Source organism: Xenopus laevis, chromosome 2S, assembly GCF_017654675.1.
Source record: "Xenopus laevis strain J_2021 chromosome 2S, Xenopus_laevis_v10.1, whole genome shotgun sequence".
In the NCBI taxonomy this organism is placed as follows: Eukaryota; Metazoa; Chordata; class Amphibia; order Anura; family Pipidae; genus Xenopus; species Xenopus laevis.
Window position 1 is genome coordinate 33,009,702 of NC_054374.1, and position 15,186 is coordinate 33,024,887.

Genomic DNA, 15,186 nt, shown 5'->3' on the forward strand with positions numbered 1-15,186 from the left:
AAATTGCCTATTCTGCCCCTTTAAGCTGGCCATAGACGCAAAGATACGATCGTACGAATTAACGTACGATCGGACTTTCCCATCTCCCGACCTGCCACTTACTATTCAGATCAGATTAAGTACAAAAGAACAGATCAGATGATTTTCTGCCCCTGACAGCAATCGTACGAAAGTTATGTCCGACCAAAGCTAGTGACAGTCTCCTACTGAAAATCATACGATCGGCAATACACGCAGAGATATTATCAGCAGCCGACAGAAATCTTCTAACCTGTCGGGACTCTCCACACACGGTCCGAAAATAGTACGAATCCTCGATTCGTACGATCAGATCTTTGCGTCTATGGCCAGCTTTAGTCTGAGTTGTCAGCTTATATGACAGGGTCAGACAGACATCAGTTGGCTAGGTTTAAAAATCATTCGAACATAAGTGGCCAAATCTGAGTTAAGATCCACTCGATTGGAGATCTTGTGAAAAGTGTGGAAATGCAATTTCTGGACTAACAGTCATTTTCACATTTACCATTTGATGTAACTATTTAACTGTACCACAACATTATTCCTGTAGATCAACAAGGTATTACGGAATCACTTAATTCGTCCACATTGGATGTTCGCTATGGACAATATCATACGCCGTGCAGTGCAGGCAGCGGTTACCATCCTTATCCCTGGTAAGTACTTTTCGGCCCACAGTGCACTCACGGGAATAATTGATTTTTAAGGCCACGGCGCAAAACGAAATAATTTTCAATCGTTAAGGGGAAGCTATAGCTGTGGTATTGTTTGATGGTATGTATGGTACTTTATTTTCTGAATATTTAGATTAGTCAAGGTTGAGGATTATTTAAAGGGGAACTATCCTGAAAATGAAAATTTAATCTTCGCTTCAGCATACTGAAATAGATAACTTTCTAAATACAATCAATTAAAAATTCTGTACTGTTTCTGAAATAATCAAGTTTATCTTCACTATTCCTCTTCTCAGCATCTGTTTCTCCTCATTCTGTCTTCATTCAGGAGTTGGGTGTCAGATGAATGACATCCTCTACAAGGTAACAAAATTAAAGTGAAACAGTATGCTACATGTAACAGTGATTTTGTTATTTATGGCCTGAAATGTCCATGTGGCAAGATGTATGTAGGCCAGACTTCCAGAAAAGTACGTGTAAGGTTCGGTGAACACAAAAGGTCTATAACTAATTATGATCCGAATGAATCTAAAACCCATACGCCAGTAGGTAAACACTTTTTTGACAATAAGCACAACAGTGCGAGCCTAAGGTGGCAAGTACTAGAAGAAATACCTGTTCCAACTAGGGGTGGGGATAGAAAGAAATTGTTACTTCAACGTGAGGCTAAATGGATAGATACATTGAACACACTTGAACCGTTGGGATTAAATGATGCACTAAGCTTTAAATGTTTTCTGTAAAAACTAATGTATACTTTTTGTCCTTTCAGCTTGTTAAAGATACAACATGGACTGTTTACTTGAAAGGTAGGCAACTACCTAAATGTATAATGATTACTGTAACATGTAATTGTACTTTAATCTGTGGTGCAGTATCGGAGTAGGCCTGAAGGGGGCAGTGCTCTGTAAGGAAAAATAATTGTGTTACAATGTACCTGAATGTGTCTAGCCAGTGTGGAATGGACCATCTTGTTTGTTTTGATGTGTTTTAAAAGGGTTTGGGTTACCCACAGCATTTGTATAAGCACCTGAGGAAGAGCCACTAGGCTCGAAACATGTCGTGCACATTTTTGAATAAATGAATCTATATCTTATAGGGGGGGTCCTTTTGCCTAGAAGACTTATTAGAGCTCACGCTATTAAAATCACCAGACATCATGTCTCTCTACATGCAGAATTTGTGCAAAAGGCAGTTATTTTGTTTGTACTGGAATCAGTTATTTGAGTGAGCTCTAATACATCTGCTAGGAAAGGGAGCCCCCCTATAAGATATATTAGATCATTTATCTGACACCCAACTGCTGCATGAAGACAAAATGTAGAGAAACAGATGCTGAGAGAGGAATAGTGAATATAAACGAGATTATTTCCTAAACCGTACAGAATATTTAATTGATTGTAATTAGAAAGTTTCTTACTTCAGTATGAGGAATCTTATATTAAATATTGATTTTCGAGATAGTTACCCCTTTAAGGAACAACACAAATCTATGTTAAATATGAGCAGGGTTTTCTGTAGCAAATGTCTCCCAGTTTCCCAGACAGGGTTTTTCATGATGATTTCAGACATCTAGATTCATGTGAATGTGTAGGGGGAGCAAGTGACACATTGCAAACTGGCCATGTGTTTGACATAAGGGGAGTCACAAAAGGGCTCATATCCCCATTAACAGATCTTTTGAGGTAATCCATTGACTTCTATTTCCAGAGCTTCAAGCTCATTTGGGACCTGCCTCCGAGAGTGAAGGAGTGGACAAAGAAGTGGAGGATGAAGATTACCAACCAGTGGTGCAAAATGGCACAGAGGAAGTGGTGATAACATCCGGCGTCAGCACCCTTAGCTCAGTAGTTTCCCATGAAATCCAGAGCCAACAAAACAACCTGCAGCTGGGCAAACTGCGGCAAGAAACTAACAGGTAAAATATCATCAAACAGAAATGTGTCTATGTATGGCACATGGACTAGGAACGTTATAGTCCCATCAGAAATGAAACAGAAGTTAAAATGTACATGTTCAGCAAAAGGGCCATTTAAACCTTTCCCAACCCAATTATGAAGAAGAAGTGAGTATGAGTATTATTACGGGCATTCTGTGACAGTGAGAAGCTCTGGACTAGCAATTGGCTCAGCAGGTGATACATCCCAGCACTAAGGTACTCAGAGGCATCCAGGGGCCTAGTACTTCACTCCTAGTTTAAGATGTCGAAAATTAAAAGGCCTCGCTTTAGTTTTGTTTACTTCCAATATCACTTTTTTTTATCTAAAGATTGCTGGAAGAGCTGGTGCAAAAGGAAAGGGAATACCAGCTGGTTTTAAAACAGTGTTTGGAACAGAGGAATCATGACTTACATCTTCTACACAGCAAATCAAGTCCAATTGGTAAGAATGCTTTCCTTTTATACAATTTAGAAGGGGCGGGTTATATATTGCTTTTACGTGATTTACTGCAAAATCCTGTGACTTTAAAGTAATTTATTAATAGCAGATTCTTGCAAACAGAATATTTACCCCGCAGGTGCACTATTTTAGCTCATCATAGAACTATTCTTCTTACCAGACCAGGAGGGGATGCGGAACATCATGTCACCTTATTTAATGTTATTCATTGCACTGAGGTGCAAACTGCCTCATCATAAGTTGCTCATCTGACACTTAAGGTGGCCATAGACGTAACAATTACGATCTTTCTTGGAAAATATCTTTCCAAGAAAGATCGTTCATTTCAATACACACGTGTAGAGCTGAATCGTCCGATATACAGGTAGAAACAATAAAATTTTACCTGTATCTGACAATTCAGCACTAACAATGGCTGATATTTGGCACCCGATCCAAATTTTCCGTCCAGCCCGATCGACGAGCCGACCGATATCCAAGTCTTCTGCTGATATCGGCTCTTTTCCCATCATACACACACCGAATAACGTACGATAATCCTTTTTGTACGATATTATCTGTGTGTCTATGGCCACCTTTACTCATGTGTGCTGACCCTCAATTCATTCACTGGCTAAAATAAACCTAAAAAAATTACCCATGTGATCCTAGACTTCAGGAATATTTATATGTTGGACTTACAACCTCTGCTTTCTATAAATGGTCAGTAAAACATCCTAATATTTGTTATACTTCCCATTATCAGCATATCCATGTTTATTGCCTAAAGGCAGCTGCCATATTATTTCTCATCAGAACAATCAAACCTCATCCATAGATTTTAGAAAAATAAATATAATATATTCTGCATGATTAGGTTTATTATACAGAACAACTCTCCGCTAAGAGAAAACTAAGGTTGTGCTCAGACTATGGATTCTGTGAATATCAAGCTTGTGTTGCTCTTAGACTTTATTGCAGGGGAAGATAATATCACTTTTAACTGTTCATGGATAAGTCTGGCCTAACGATTCTGCAATTCTTCCCTAAGATATTCCACAGACAACTGTACCTTATGCGTCACATGACCAAGCCACAGACCAAGAGCTTGTTAATTGGCTGAGGGAACTTGGAGCTGCTGACGATGTAGTAAACCAGGTAATAAATTCTGGATTTATTGCCAGTCAACTCTCATATTCCTGGTTACCGTGCATAATAAATGTAGTCAACTGGTTAAGGCTAGTCACATAGAAACATTACAATTTTCTTTTTTCTTTCATTGTACAAGACGGTTGTTGATTACTGTTTCTAACACAAACCAAAAGAAATAAGATGTGTGTTAAATGATATACTGTACATGCAAAATCTTCTCAATTGTATTATAATTGTTAATTGACATTTGCATTGATGTTTGTACGACACGTAAATAAAAATGTATTGAAATAGAAACATTACAAACGTGGTTTTTATATGGCTTTAAAGGGCATGTAAAGGCAAAAAAATAAAATCCCATTTTTACTTTCTTTAATGAAAAATTAATATACTTAAATTAAAAAATGTGTACCATTTTTATAAAAAACCTGACTGTATGCAGTGAAATTCTCCCTTCATTTACTGCTGTGGATAGGAATTCTCAGACGGTCCCTAACTGCTGAGCAGGGAAACAATCATACTTATGAACAGCAGGGGGAGCCCCGCCCTTACTTCCCAGCCATGCAGTATTTAAAAACTGTAGAAATGGAATGAACACAAAAGAAAAGCAAATTTCTCTAGAAAATTATTTACTGGTTTTTGTGCAGGTATAGGATCTGTTATCCGGGAACCAGTTATCCAGAAAGAGCCGACTTACGGAAAGGCTCCATTACAATCAAATAATCCACATTTTTAAAAATGATTTCCTGTTTCTCAGTAATAATAAAACAGTTGCTCCAAACTACAATATAATTAATTAATCCTTATTGGAAGCAAAACCAGCCTAATTGTGTTATTTAATGTTTAAATGATTTTCTAGTATGAAAATGAAGATACAAATTAAGGAAAGACCCTTTATCCGGAAAACCCCAGGTCCCAAGCATTCTGGATAACAGGTCCCATACATGTATTTTGTTTGGTAATTCTTAGATAAGTGGTTCACAAAGAGCGAGGCTGGCATGTCTATGAGAGCCCATACTGAAGGCCAGTTAAAATGAGATTTGGGGGTAATGCCTTTTTCTCTATTAAACATGAAAGTCCAGTTTGAAGTTTAGGGTGAGATCTGGGTTGACCACTAGCTGCCCTCGGTGCTGGCATTTAAAGGTTTGTAATCACCCATAAATGTGGATTTTTTTACAATGTCATATTATGGTCTGCCCTTGTCACCAAGAAACAGGACAACAATTCTTATTTATGCAAAACCTATTTGGAAAGAAACAGTTAGACCAGATACTGTATTTGATGGGCTGGCCAGCACAATCACCAGACCACAACACTATCAAGAGATAGGGGCAAATTCGCTAACCTCCGCTGGCTCACATCGCCAGGCGAAAATTCGCCAGCACAGCGCTAATTCATTAAAATGTGAAGTTGCTTCCATGGCGCCGAACGATGCCAAATTTTCACTAGCGTTAATTCGGGAAGCAAAGCGAAGGTGCATATCGTTGGCTAATTTGCATACGGCGGGAAGTTATATTTAAATATATGTTGCAGGAAATAAATTACACTACACAAACCCAGGGAACCTTAATGAAAGTTGTTATATTGCCCTACACATGAGCCCAGTGTATAGTTTATGTGCCATATGTTAGGAAATGTAGGGAGGAAGCTGGGTACCCTAAAAAAATTACGCTCTTTTGCAGCCTATCACCCTAAAAAACTGAAAGTCGCCAGTGTTTTTTGGGACTTAGAAACATTTTCAATTTTTTTTTTGAGGCAGTCCTATCTACTATTGCACTTTGCCTGGTCTGAGGTGGCGAAGGCAAGTCTGGCGCAATAAGTAACGTTCAGTAAAATCCGCATATTAGTGAATTTGCGTAGTTACATCCATTCGCCAGAGCAAAAATTCACTTGGCGTTAGAGTGCGAAGTAGTGTTAGAGTCTATCTCCTTCACTAGCGATTTTTCACCAGCTTAATCACTTTGCCCTTTAGTGAATTTGCCCCATAGTGTCCGACTAAAGTCAGAGAAAAAGGTCAGTTGCACATTTGGGAAGAGCTACAGAAGGTGTAGGATGAAATTTCCCCATATTAAATGCTATAGTTTGCAAAGCTGGAATTGCTGCGAATGGAGGATTATTTTATGAATGTAAAGTTTAATGAACAGAATGTTTTAATATTGTCAATGTATTGAATTCACCTTGGTGAATATTGCAAAAAATCCACACATGGACATTTCTGGATGAATCTGTACTTTTGAACATTAATGTCCTGACCAAATACTTTTTATACTTTAATAGTTATTATAAGTATAATTTCCATACCGGAAATATAGTAATGCTATAAAGCTATCTGAACCCTAGTCATCTTAGAATAAAGGGGAAAGTGGTATTTTGACTTTTAAGATGCCTTACCGACCCAGAAATTGTGCACATTTCTCAACAACAAGGTATGTAAAACCCACAACAAACAGTAATATTACACCTAACAATGGTGCTCTAAAACACAAGGTAGCACAGCTTTAGAGCTAGAAAATAATGTAACAAGAAATGATTTGTTGCTAGTCGGTTAACTCTAGCTAATAATTGTTAGATACGCACAGAACTAGCACTGACCTTTGCTTTCTACAGCAAGTGTGCTTTGTACTTTACCACTCACCTGCCATAAACAGTAAAACCACATATTTATAGTGGGGGATAATTAATTTACAATAGGAATGTATATTTCTTAGAAACAAGTTGTATTATTTTACTATTTACCCAGTGGTTGTGGTGGGGGGTGCTGGGACCCTAGGTACATACCTCTTCTACCTCTAACTCTGGCCCGGCCTCTTAACTCTGTTCGTTTAGCAACACAAAATAAAGGGCATATGGCACACTGGGAACCATATTACCAGGTCAGACCAAAAGTAATAAAATGGAAAATACTTTATTGGACAATCATCTGAAGCCTTGCGCGTTTCATGTTGTTCTGACACAATCATAGGAGGCCCTCTAATTCCATTGGTGGCGCAATGCATCATGTGCCAGCCGCTGTGTGAGTTGTACCACTGTCCCCACTAGCTCCAGGCCCACCCACCCGTTTGACAGCCCACCCACCCGTTTAACAGCCCGCACACCTGCCCTTCACTCTGCAACTCAGCCTGGCAAATGGCACCGGAGGTCCTGCAGTAGTGGAGGGGACCCGGTCACCTCATCGGAAATGACAGCTGGCTGGACAGATCTTGTTGCGTGTCATGCGTCAGCGTAACACGACTACATGTAACTGTCCCACTTCCTGGCGTGATGCAATCTCATCCGTGCGCATGTGCCGGCAGCATTAAGTAGCGCACGTCTGAACTAAAGGAATGTGGTGAGGGCTGTCGTGTGTTGGGCGGCTGATAGCAACAGGGTCGGACTGAGCCGGCGGGGCCCACAAGAGGAGGGGGGGCAATATCCAATCCCTGCAGAATCAACCAGTTGGATCGCCATGCCGCGACCTCCCTTTATTGGGCAGGTCGTGGCAAATACAACGTGTGCGCATGTGTAGGGGCCCTGCTCGACAGGGGAAACGGAGGTGGGGACGGCTCGGCATGGGACCTGGAGGGGGGGCCCCTGCTACAGCAGCCCGGTGTGCCCCAGTCCGACCCTGTACTGATCAGCTCTGCTCCTTTTCCTTTTCAGCAGGGCCTCAATCAGCTCTCTCTCTGTATCCAGCCTCTAGCCTAACAATAGCCTGCTACGGCTCATCTAAACAACTGCTTTTCAGTAAATAAAAACAGTGAAATAAACGTCATTTTTATCACAGATGTGTATTATATGAAATGTAATCCCAATGCTAAGCATAAGGTTAAAGACGTGCAGATTTTAGTCTTGTATCTGATGAAGGATCGATTGTCGCACTCTTCCGACCTACACTAACCATTCAGATTCAATAAAATAATAAAAGTACAAATCAGACAATATACTGGCCGTGACGGCAATCAGACGAAAGTTATGATGACAAATAGCAGAGACAGTCGCCCACTGTCGCAATACATTTTATCGTTAGCTGACAGAAAGCTTCTAACCTGACTGATTGACTAAACGACCAATCTCCACAGTATGAAAAAATCTCGGGACGATCCACACACGGTCCGGAATTCAGAAGAACTTTTGTTTTGTACGACTTCATCTTTGTGGCCAGCTTAATTTATATGGGCATTCCTGGCCTAAATAAAAGTACTTGCCTTTAAGCCTCCTGCTTTATATGGTCATAGAAGCTCTCATAACCCCTATTCTCATTATACAATGTGGTATTTTCCTGTAGAGGATACAAGGAATACAGTAACTGGCCCAGTGTGTTAAAAAAACAACGTTCCCTTTATTCTATCATTATAAGAACGGTAACTTCCAGATTCCTTTCTGATCAAGACACAACTCTTTAAAGTATATATTATATAATGTAATGGATATGTCATTTTGTACCTTGCCCCCCCTCTCTCTCATCTTTATTCTTTACTATACCTTTACTTCTCTTCTAATTGTATTAAGTTTAAAATTTAAATAAAAAACTTTTAAAAAAAAAGTATATATTATATGAAATAATGGAATCCCAATGCAAAGGATATTAAGTAATTGGAAGTTCCTTGCTTAAATAAAAATACTTGGCTTGTACCTGCTTTATATGGTCATGGAAACCCTTGTAACTCCTATTCTCCTTATACAATGAGGCATTTTCCCCTAGGGGATACAGGGAATAAAGTAACAGTACAGTGCAGTATATTTATGGAGAACTGAAAGTCTGAAAGGACCTGTAATTAATTACAAGGGTCTGAACTATATGGGAGCAAAGAGCATGAGAATGAATATATACAGGGCAGCCATCAGGGGGAGAGTTGTAGGGGGCCCCGGCCACGCCAGACTTACTTGATTAGCCGTGCCCCCCATCTTTCTGAGAGCTGCTGACTTCGGGAAGGCATGGACGTTTAAGGGGCCCTGGCCACCAATTTTCTTATAATGTGTGGAGGGGGGGCCCTGGCCAGGGCCAGACAGGAACTAAATAGCAGCCCCAGCAAAAATATTGACGCAGCCCACACATATATGCGTGCTCTTGTTTTAATTATACACACGCATCTTTTATATATGTATATATAGATATCCTTATCATTTACAGTAGGGGGTACATTGTCTCATAATACATGAGTGATACTCAGAGTTCCCTGTATAACTCAGCCTGCAGCCTTGTGCCTTTATATGGTCACAGAAATCCTCAGTGACTTCTAATATCCTTATCATTTACAGTAGGGGTACATTATCCCTTATAATACACAGGGGATACTCAGAGTTCCCTGTATAACTCAGCCTGCAGCCTTGTGCCTTTATATGGTCACAGAACAACCCCTCAGTGACTTCTAATATCCTTATCATTTACAGTAGGGGGTACATTATCCCTTATAATACATGAGTGATACTCAGAGTTCCCTGTATAACTCAGCCTCAGCCTTGTGCCTTTATATGGTCACAGAACTCCTCAGTGACTTCTAATATGCTTATTTACAGTAGGGGGTACTTTTTACTGTGTACTATGTAAAAGCTCTTAAAGTTACCAGGAGCTGCATCTTTGCTGCCCCTGGTAACTAGTGGGGTGCTGCCGCCTGAGGGGCGTTTCTCAACTCCAGCCTCATTGGTGCAGCACCCCTGTCTTCACCCACCAGTGCCTTAATACAGCACTGGGTATAAAAGGCTGATAAAGGCACTAAATCTCTATAGTGTATTTATCAGTGTGTATGTATATATATATATATATATATATATATATATATATATATATATATATATATATATATATATATATAAAGCAGTCTGGAAGCCGGCACAACTCGTATAGCAGTCAAAAAATGCCTGGGTGCAATAAGCCAAATTTTCGGTATAGCAGGAAGAAAGCTCGCACTCTCAGGTCTTTGATAAAGGCTTCAGTGTTTGCCGAAACGTTAGTCGATTTTTGTTTTCTAAATAAACACTTTTTTTTCTGCTAAGACCTGAGAGTGCAAGCTTTCTTCCTGCTATATATATATATATATTTATATATATATAATTCTCCAATAAGTATTCGCACTCCAAGGCAATATAGAATAGGAAGGGGTGCATGGTAATTTTTGCATACACCAATAGTTTCCAAACCAGCACTCCCTATAGTGAAAAAATTTAATTTTTATTATTACATAGTATCTATTTTTTAATGGGGGGGCCTGGCCACAAATGTTTTTTATGGGGGGCCCTGACCACCAATATCTTTTTATTTTTTATTAACATGTGGGAACCCTAGCCACCAATATGTTTTTTTGTTTTTTTTACTGTGTGGTGGGGAGGGCGGACCTGTAGGTGGGGCTTGCGGTGGGCGCAGCCCAGGGGGCCCAGGAATTTTTGTCGTATGGGGCCCTGCGATTTCTGATGGCGGTCCTGCTGAGTAGTAAGACCATGTTGTACTTACCCTTAACTCAGGAGCTCTAATGAGAAAGCAGGGAACTTTTAAGCCCCAGCCAATTAATATATGTTTTAAAGGCTGAATGGCAGCTAAAGGCAATATTTAACTACAATCTGTACACGAAACACAGAAAGAAATCGCCATTAATAATTTTATTTCTTGTTGATGCTGATGATTTATATCAGACTTGCCCTGATACACGGCTGCACATGTGACCGTATAGTTGTTACAGTTGGTCACAGCTCAGTCTTGTACAGTTAGTGACAGTTGGTCTCAGTACATGGTTTGACTCAGACCAGCGTGCATCTTGCGTTTTTTTTTCCTTGTGGAAAGTGAATTCCCCAATTATGGGAGATAAATTGCCTCCAGCGATGGAGAAGAGTACTCCTCCAATAAGGAGTGAGGAAAATCATCAACTTTTTGCTGCTACTAAGGCAGAGATGGAAAAGGAGAAGGGGGATACCATCACGGTGAAGAGAAAGATGGACATCAGCGCTGAAAAGGAAAGTGGGAGAAAAAGGAAGAAAAAGGTGAAACATCAGTGCAGTGACGAGATCAAGGAGGAGGATAATATGAAAAAGAAAAGAAGAAAGAAAAGAAGGGAAGAAAAAGACCCCGAAAAGATGAGGAACCCAAAACAGAGGGTAATTAAAAACAAGTCATTTTAAATGAAGCTGGGATGCTGCTATTATGTATTTATGGGTAAACAGCACAGTTTGTAATATGGATTTTAATGAAAGCCTGGGGGGGGCTAAACCTATTTAAAGAAAATGTATAGATCGGCCTAAATTGTCTGTCTGTCTATCAATCTAACTAGATGTCTTTCAATCTTTGGTCCTACAAGTTTCTCTGGTCAATATGTATGTCAGTTTGTATCTATAGCTGCCTGTCTGCAGTGTTTCCAACTGACTTCTGTGTGTATTAAAACTTACTTACAGGGATACTGAACCATCTCAACACATTGCTTTGGTTGCTGTGTGGCTTTTTTCTAGTCAAAAGACTTCAAACCATAAAATAATATATTGAACATTTTCCATTTCTAATTACAGAAAGATCCATTATCTGGAAAACCCCAGGTCCTGAGCGTTCTGTATAACAGGTCCCATATCTGTAGTCATATAGTTTCACTGCCCTCCCTTTCACTGCTCTTTCTTACCAAAAAAGGGAAAGTTGTGCTCACCACTAATTTTTAATCCATTAAGCAGGGGTGCAATGAGGCTGTGACCACAAAATACATATAGACAAATACAAGAGGTCCTCTGGACTCAAGCCATTATCAATATATTTCTATAAGTCTATAAGGGATAGCTTTCCCATAATTTAGAGCTTTCTGGATAATGGGTTTCTAAATAATGGATTCCATGCCTGTATTATGTACCCTGTACAGGTATGGGACCTGTTATCCAGAATGGGACCTGAGGGGTTCCAGATAAATCTTTTCTTCTGAATTGGATAATGGGTTTCCGGATAACGGATTACATACCTGTACTAACATTTTTAAAGATATTAGAAGTGACTTTGGAGTTAGTGGAGTTTAGCACTTGGCCTGCAGCTCCATTCTTTTATCTATTTATTATAGATAAATATCTATTATCTATTTTATATAGATTTATATACACGTACACACTTATATTTATATGCTTACTGATAAATGATATACTTCTATCAAATTATCTCTCATAAGCTAACCAGTATAGATTTTGTAATATGTACTTATGTGGAAAGCTAAGTACAATCTCATATTAAATAAATGCCAATATGCACAAAGGAAACATTTTCCCCGTGTTTTCTGTGTTTTCTAATAACTACTTTAATTCTTTTTATATGTCTGCCTTTTTCTCTAGAAGCAGGAAGTGAGCAGAAGAGGCCCCACCAAGAAGAAGTTCCTCTCCATGTTGCAGTCTGCACGTGTCAGATCCCTGCATTGCTTGGGATTGGTTCATTTGGCAAAGTAAGTGATGAACATCTGGGAACTGTTTGTCAGAATCAGTTAGGGCCAATTGTCCCTAACAAGCCTGGAATTATAGGAAAGCCCCAGAAATGTTGGGAGGCAGCAGGTGGCAGAGATAAGCCTGTAATTCGGCCATTACCCTCCCAACTCTGGTTTATTCACTGGGGCACTCAAAAGCATCCTCTCAATGACAATCACCGCTAGCATTCTCAAAATTCTCTTAGGTTTCAAGTAACTTCTTATCTAGAGGCTCAAATGTCCTTCTAGTATCTCCCAGCTTTAATAGAGAAAAAAAATTCCAGAAACACCAAACATTTCAATTACGGAATAATACAATTCCACAAGGAGGTGCACCTTTAACTAAAACTAGTAAATGGGTAAAAATATCTTCTTTCCATACTATAGATCTGTACAAGCAGATAATATGGACAGGGCTAGGCTAGGCTAGAATTGACCCTTTGAAAAACTCAGTTATCCTGCTCCAATAATAAGAAATGCAGTATTTATTGATTTTATTGATTGAGACATTTAAAGGACAAGGAAATTCTAAAATAGAAGGCTAGAAATGCTGTATTTTGTATACTAAACATAAACATGAACTTACTGCACCACAAAGCCTAATCAAACAAATGATTTATGCTTTTAAAGTCGGCTACAGGGGGCTGTCATCTTGTAACTTTGTCTAACCCTGACCCTGCACATGCTCAGTATGGTCTGGGCTGCTTAGGGATCGTCATAAACAAAGCTGCTTGAATTCTGCATGGCTGAGAAGTAAGGCGGGGGCTCCAACTGCTGTTCACAAGTATGATTGTTTCCATGCTCAGCAGTTGGGGACTGTCTGACAATTCCTATCCACAGCAGTAAATGAAGGGAGAATTTCACTGCATACAGTCAGGTTTCTTATAAAAACTGTACATATTTTTTAATTAAAGTATATTGGAGATAGGTTTCTTTTTCATTAAAGAAAGTAAAAATGGGATTTTATTTTTTTGCCTTTCCTTGTCCTTTAATATTTTGTATTAGAGTAATTACTAGTGGTGTCCAGTTTACGTTACATTTGTTACTGTAATATTAATTTCACTGCAACGTCAGCAGATGTTCAGTATTATGAAGTTATTTTATTGTGACTGAAAAATAAGCTAAATATTTTGCTTTACTGCAGGTGCCATCGGTGGATTTCGACAAAACAATTGAAGAGCCGCTGTCATTCTTGGAGTCTTCAGAATGCCTCACGCCGTCATCCGAGTTGGAGCACCCAAGCCATTGTTGGACATCCAGTAATCTCTGCCATTCTCAGGCCCAACCAATGGCCATCAACTCTCCATACCATCCGTCTCCATTTGGTCCTTTTGGCTTCTCCATCCAGCCTTACACTGCATATTGGCCTCATGTCGGCTTCTACCAACAGCCTTTTCCATCAGTTCCTTATAATCTCCATCCTTTCCTTGGTCCTGTTATTAGACCTCCGCCAGTTCCAGTCATAGTCCCAATTTCTCATAACCTGCCTCTTGATGTTGTCAACACCCCTTGGCCTTTTCCATCACACCTGCAGTAACCATCGTCCTTTGGATCTATAATTGGCCCTTAACATATTGGCCTCATGTCGGCTTCTACCAACGGCTTTTCCATCAGTTCCTTATAATCTCCATCCTTTTCTTGGTCCTGTTATTAGACCTCCGCCAGTTCCAGTCATAGTCCCAATTTCTCATAACCTCCTCTTGATGTCATCAACACCCCTTGGCCCCCTCCGCCAGTTTCAGTCTTAGTCCCAGTTTATCATAACCTGCCTCTTGATGTCGTCAACACCCCTTGGCCTTTTCCATCACACCTGCAGTAACCATCGTCCTTTGGCTCTATCAGTGGCCTTTAACATCTTCAGTCTCTGGCCTTTGTCACTTTTCCCTAACGCTTATTTTTGACTCTTCGTTGTTACTAACACTTGTTCTTTCAATCTGCCTCTAGCCTTTTCCAATGGCTACTGTCTCTGGCCCATTACATCGGCCTTTTCCATCACTTGCCTTTACTTCTAGCCCATAACATCGGCTACTGTCTCTAGCCCACTCCAACGGCCCAAACACTAGCCCATTCCATCGGCCTTTACCTCTAGCCCTTAACATCGGCTGCTGTCTCTGGCCCTCACCACCAGCCCCAACACTGGCCCATTCCATCGGCCCTTATTTCTAGCCCTTAACATCAGCTACTGTCTCTAGCCCACTCCAACGGCCCAAACACTGGCCCATTCCATCGGCCTTTATCTCTAGCCCATAACATCGGCTACTGTCTCTAGCCCACTCCAACGGCCCAAACACTGGCCCATTCCATCGGCCTTCACCTCTAGCCCTTAACATCGGCTGCTGTCTCTGGCCCTCACCACCGGCCCCAACACTGGCCATTCCATCGGCCTTAATCTCTAGCCCATAACATCGGCTACTGTCTCTAGCCCACTCCACCGGCCCCAACACTTGCCCATTCCATCGGTCTTTACTTCTAGCCCATAACATCGGCTACTGTCTCTAGCCCACTCCACCGGCCCAAGCACTGGCCCATTCCATCGGCCTTCACCTCTAGCCCTTAACATCGGCTGCTGTCTCT

At 40.4% G+C, this 15,186-nt stretch overlaps 1 protein-coding gene and 1 long non-coding RNA gene across 2 annotated transcripts; both read left to right on the plus strand.

Moving 5' to 3' along the window:
- The first annotated feature begins 2,404 nt into the window (after positions 1 to 2,404).
- Positions 2,405 to 4,561, plus strand: LOC121400457. Its single transcript, XR_005965752.1, has 3 exons — positions 2,405 to 2,610; positions 2,961 to 3,073; positions 4,122 to 4,561. It is a non-coding gene; the product is annotated as an uncharacterized LOC121400457 (long non-coding RNA).
- A 6,165-nt stretch (positions 4,562 to 10,726) lies between these two features.
- On the plus strand, positions 10,727 to 14,684 carry LOC121400454. Its single transcript, XM_041583589.1, has 4 exons — positions 10,727 to 11,287; positions 12,488 to 12,594; positions 13,757 to 14,066; positions 14,349 to 14,684. The coding sequence occupies exons 1-4, from the start codon at positions 10,991 to 10,993 to the stop codon at positions 14,358 to 14,360; spliced, it is 726 nt and encodes a 241-aa protein (XP_041439523.1). The 5' UTR covers positions 10,727 to 10,990; the 3' UTR covers positions 14,361 to 14,684.
- The last annotated feature ends 502 nt before the right edge of the window (positions 14,685 to 15,186 follow it).

Coding starts and splice junctions, on each gene's coding strand:
- LOC121400454 (XM_041583589.1), top strand. CDS start 10,991: ATGGGAGATAAATTGCCTCCAGCGATGGAGAAGAGTACTCCTCCAATA. Junction 11,288..12,487: donor TGAGGAACCCAAAACAGAGG/GTAATTAAAAAC, acceptor CTTTTTCTCTAG/AAGCAGGAAGTGAGCAGAAG. Junction 12,595..13,756: donor GGATTGGTTCATTTGGCAAA/GTAAGTGATGAA, acceptor GCTTTACTGCAG/GTGCCATCGGTGGATTTCGA.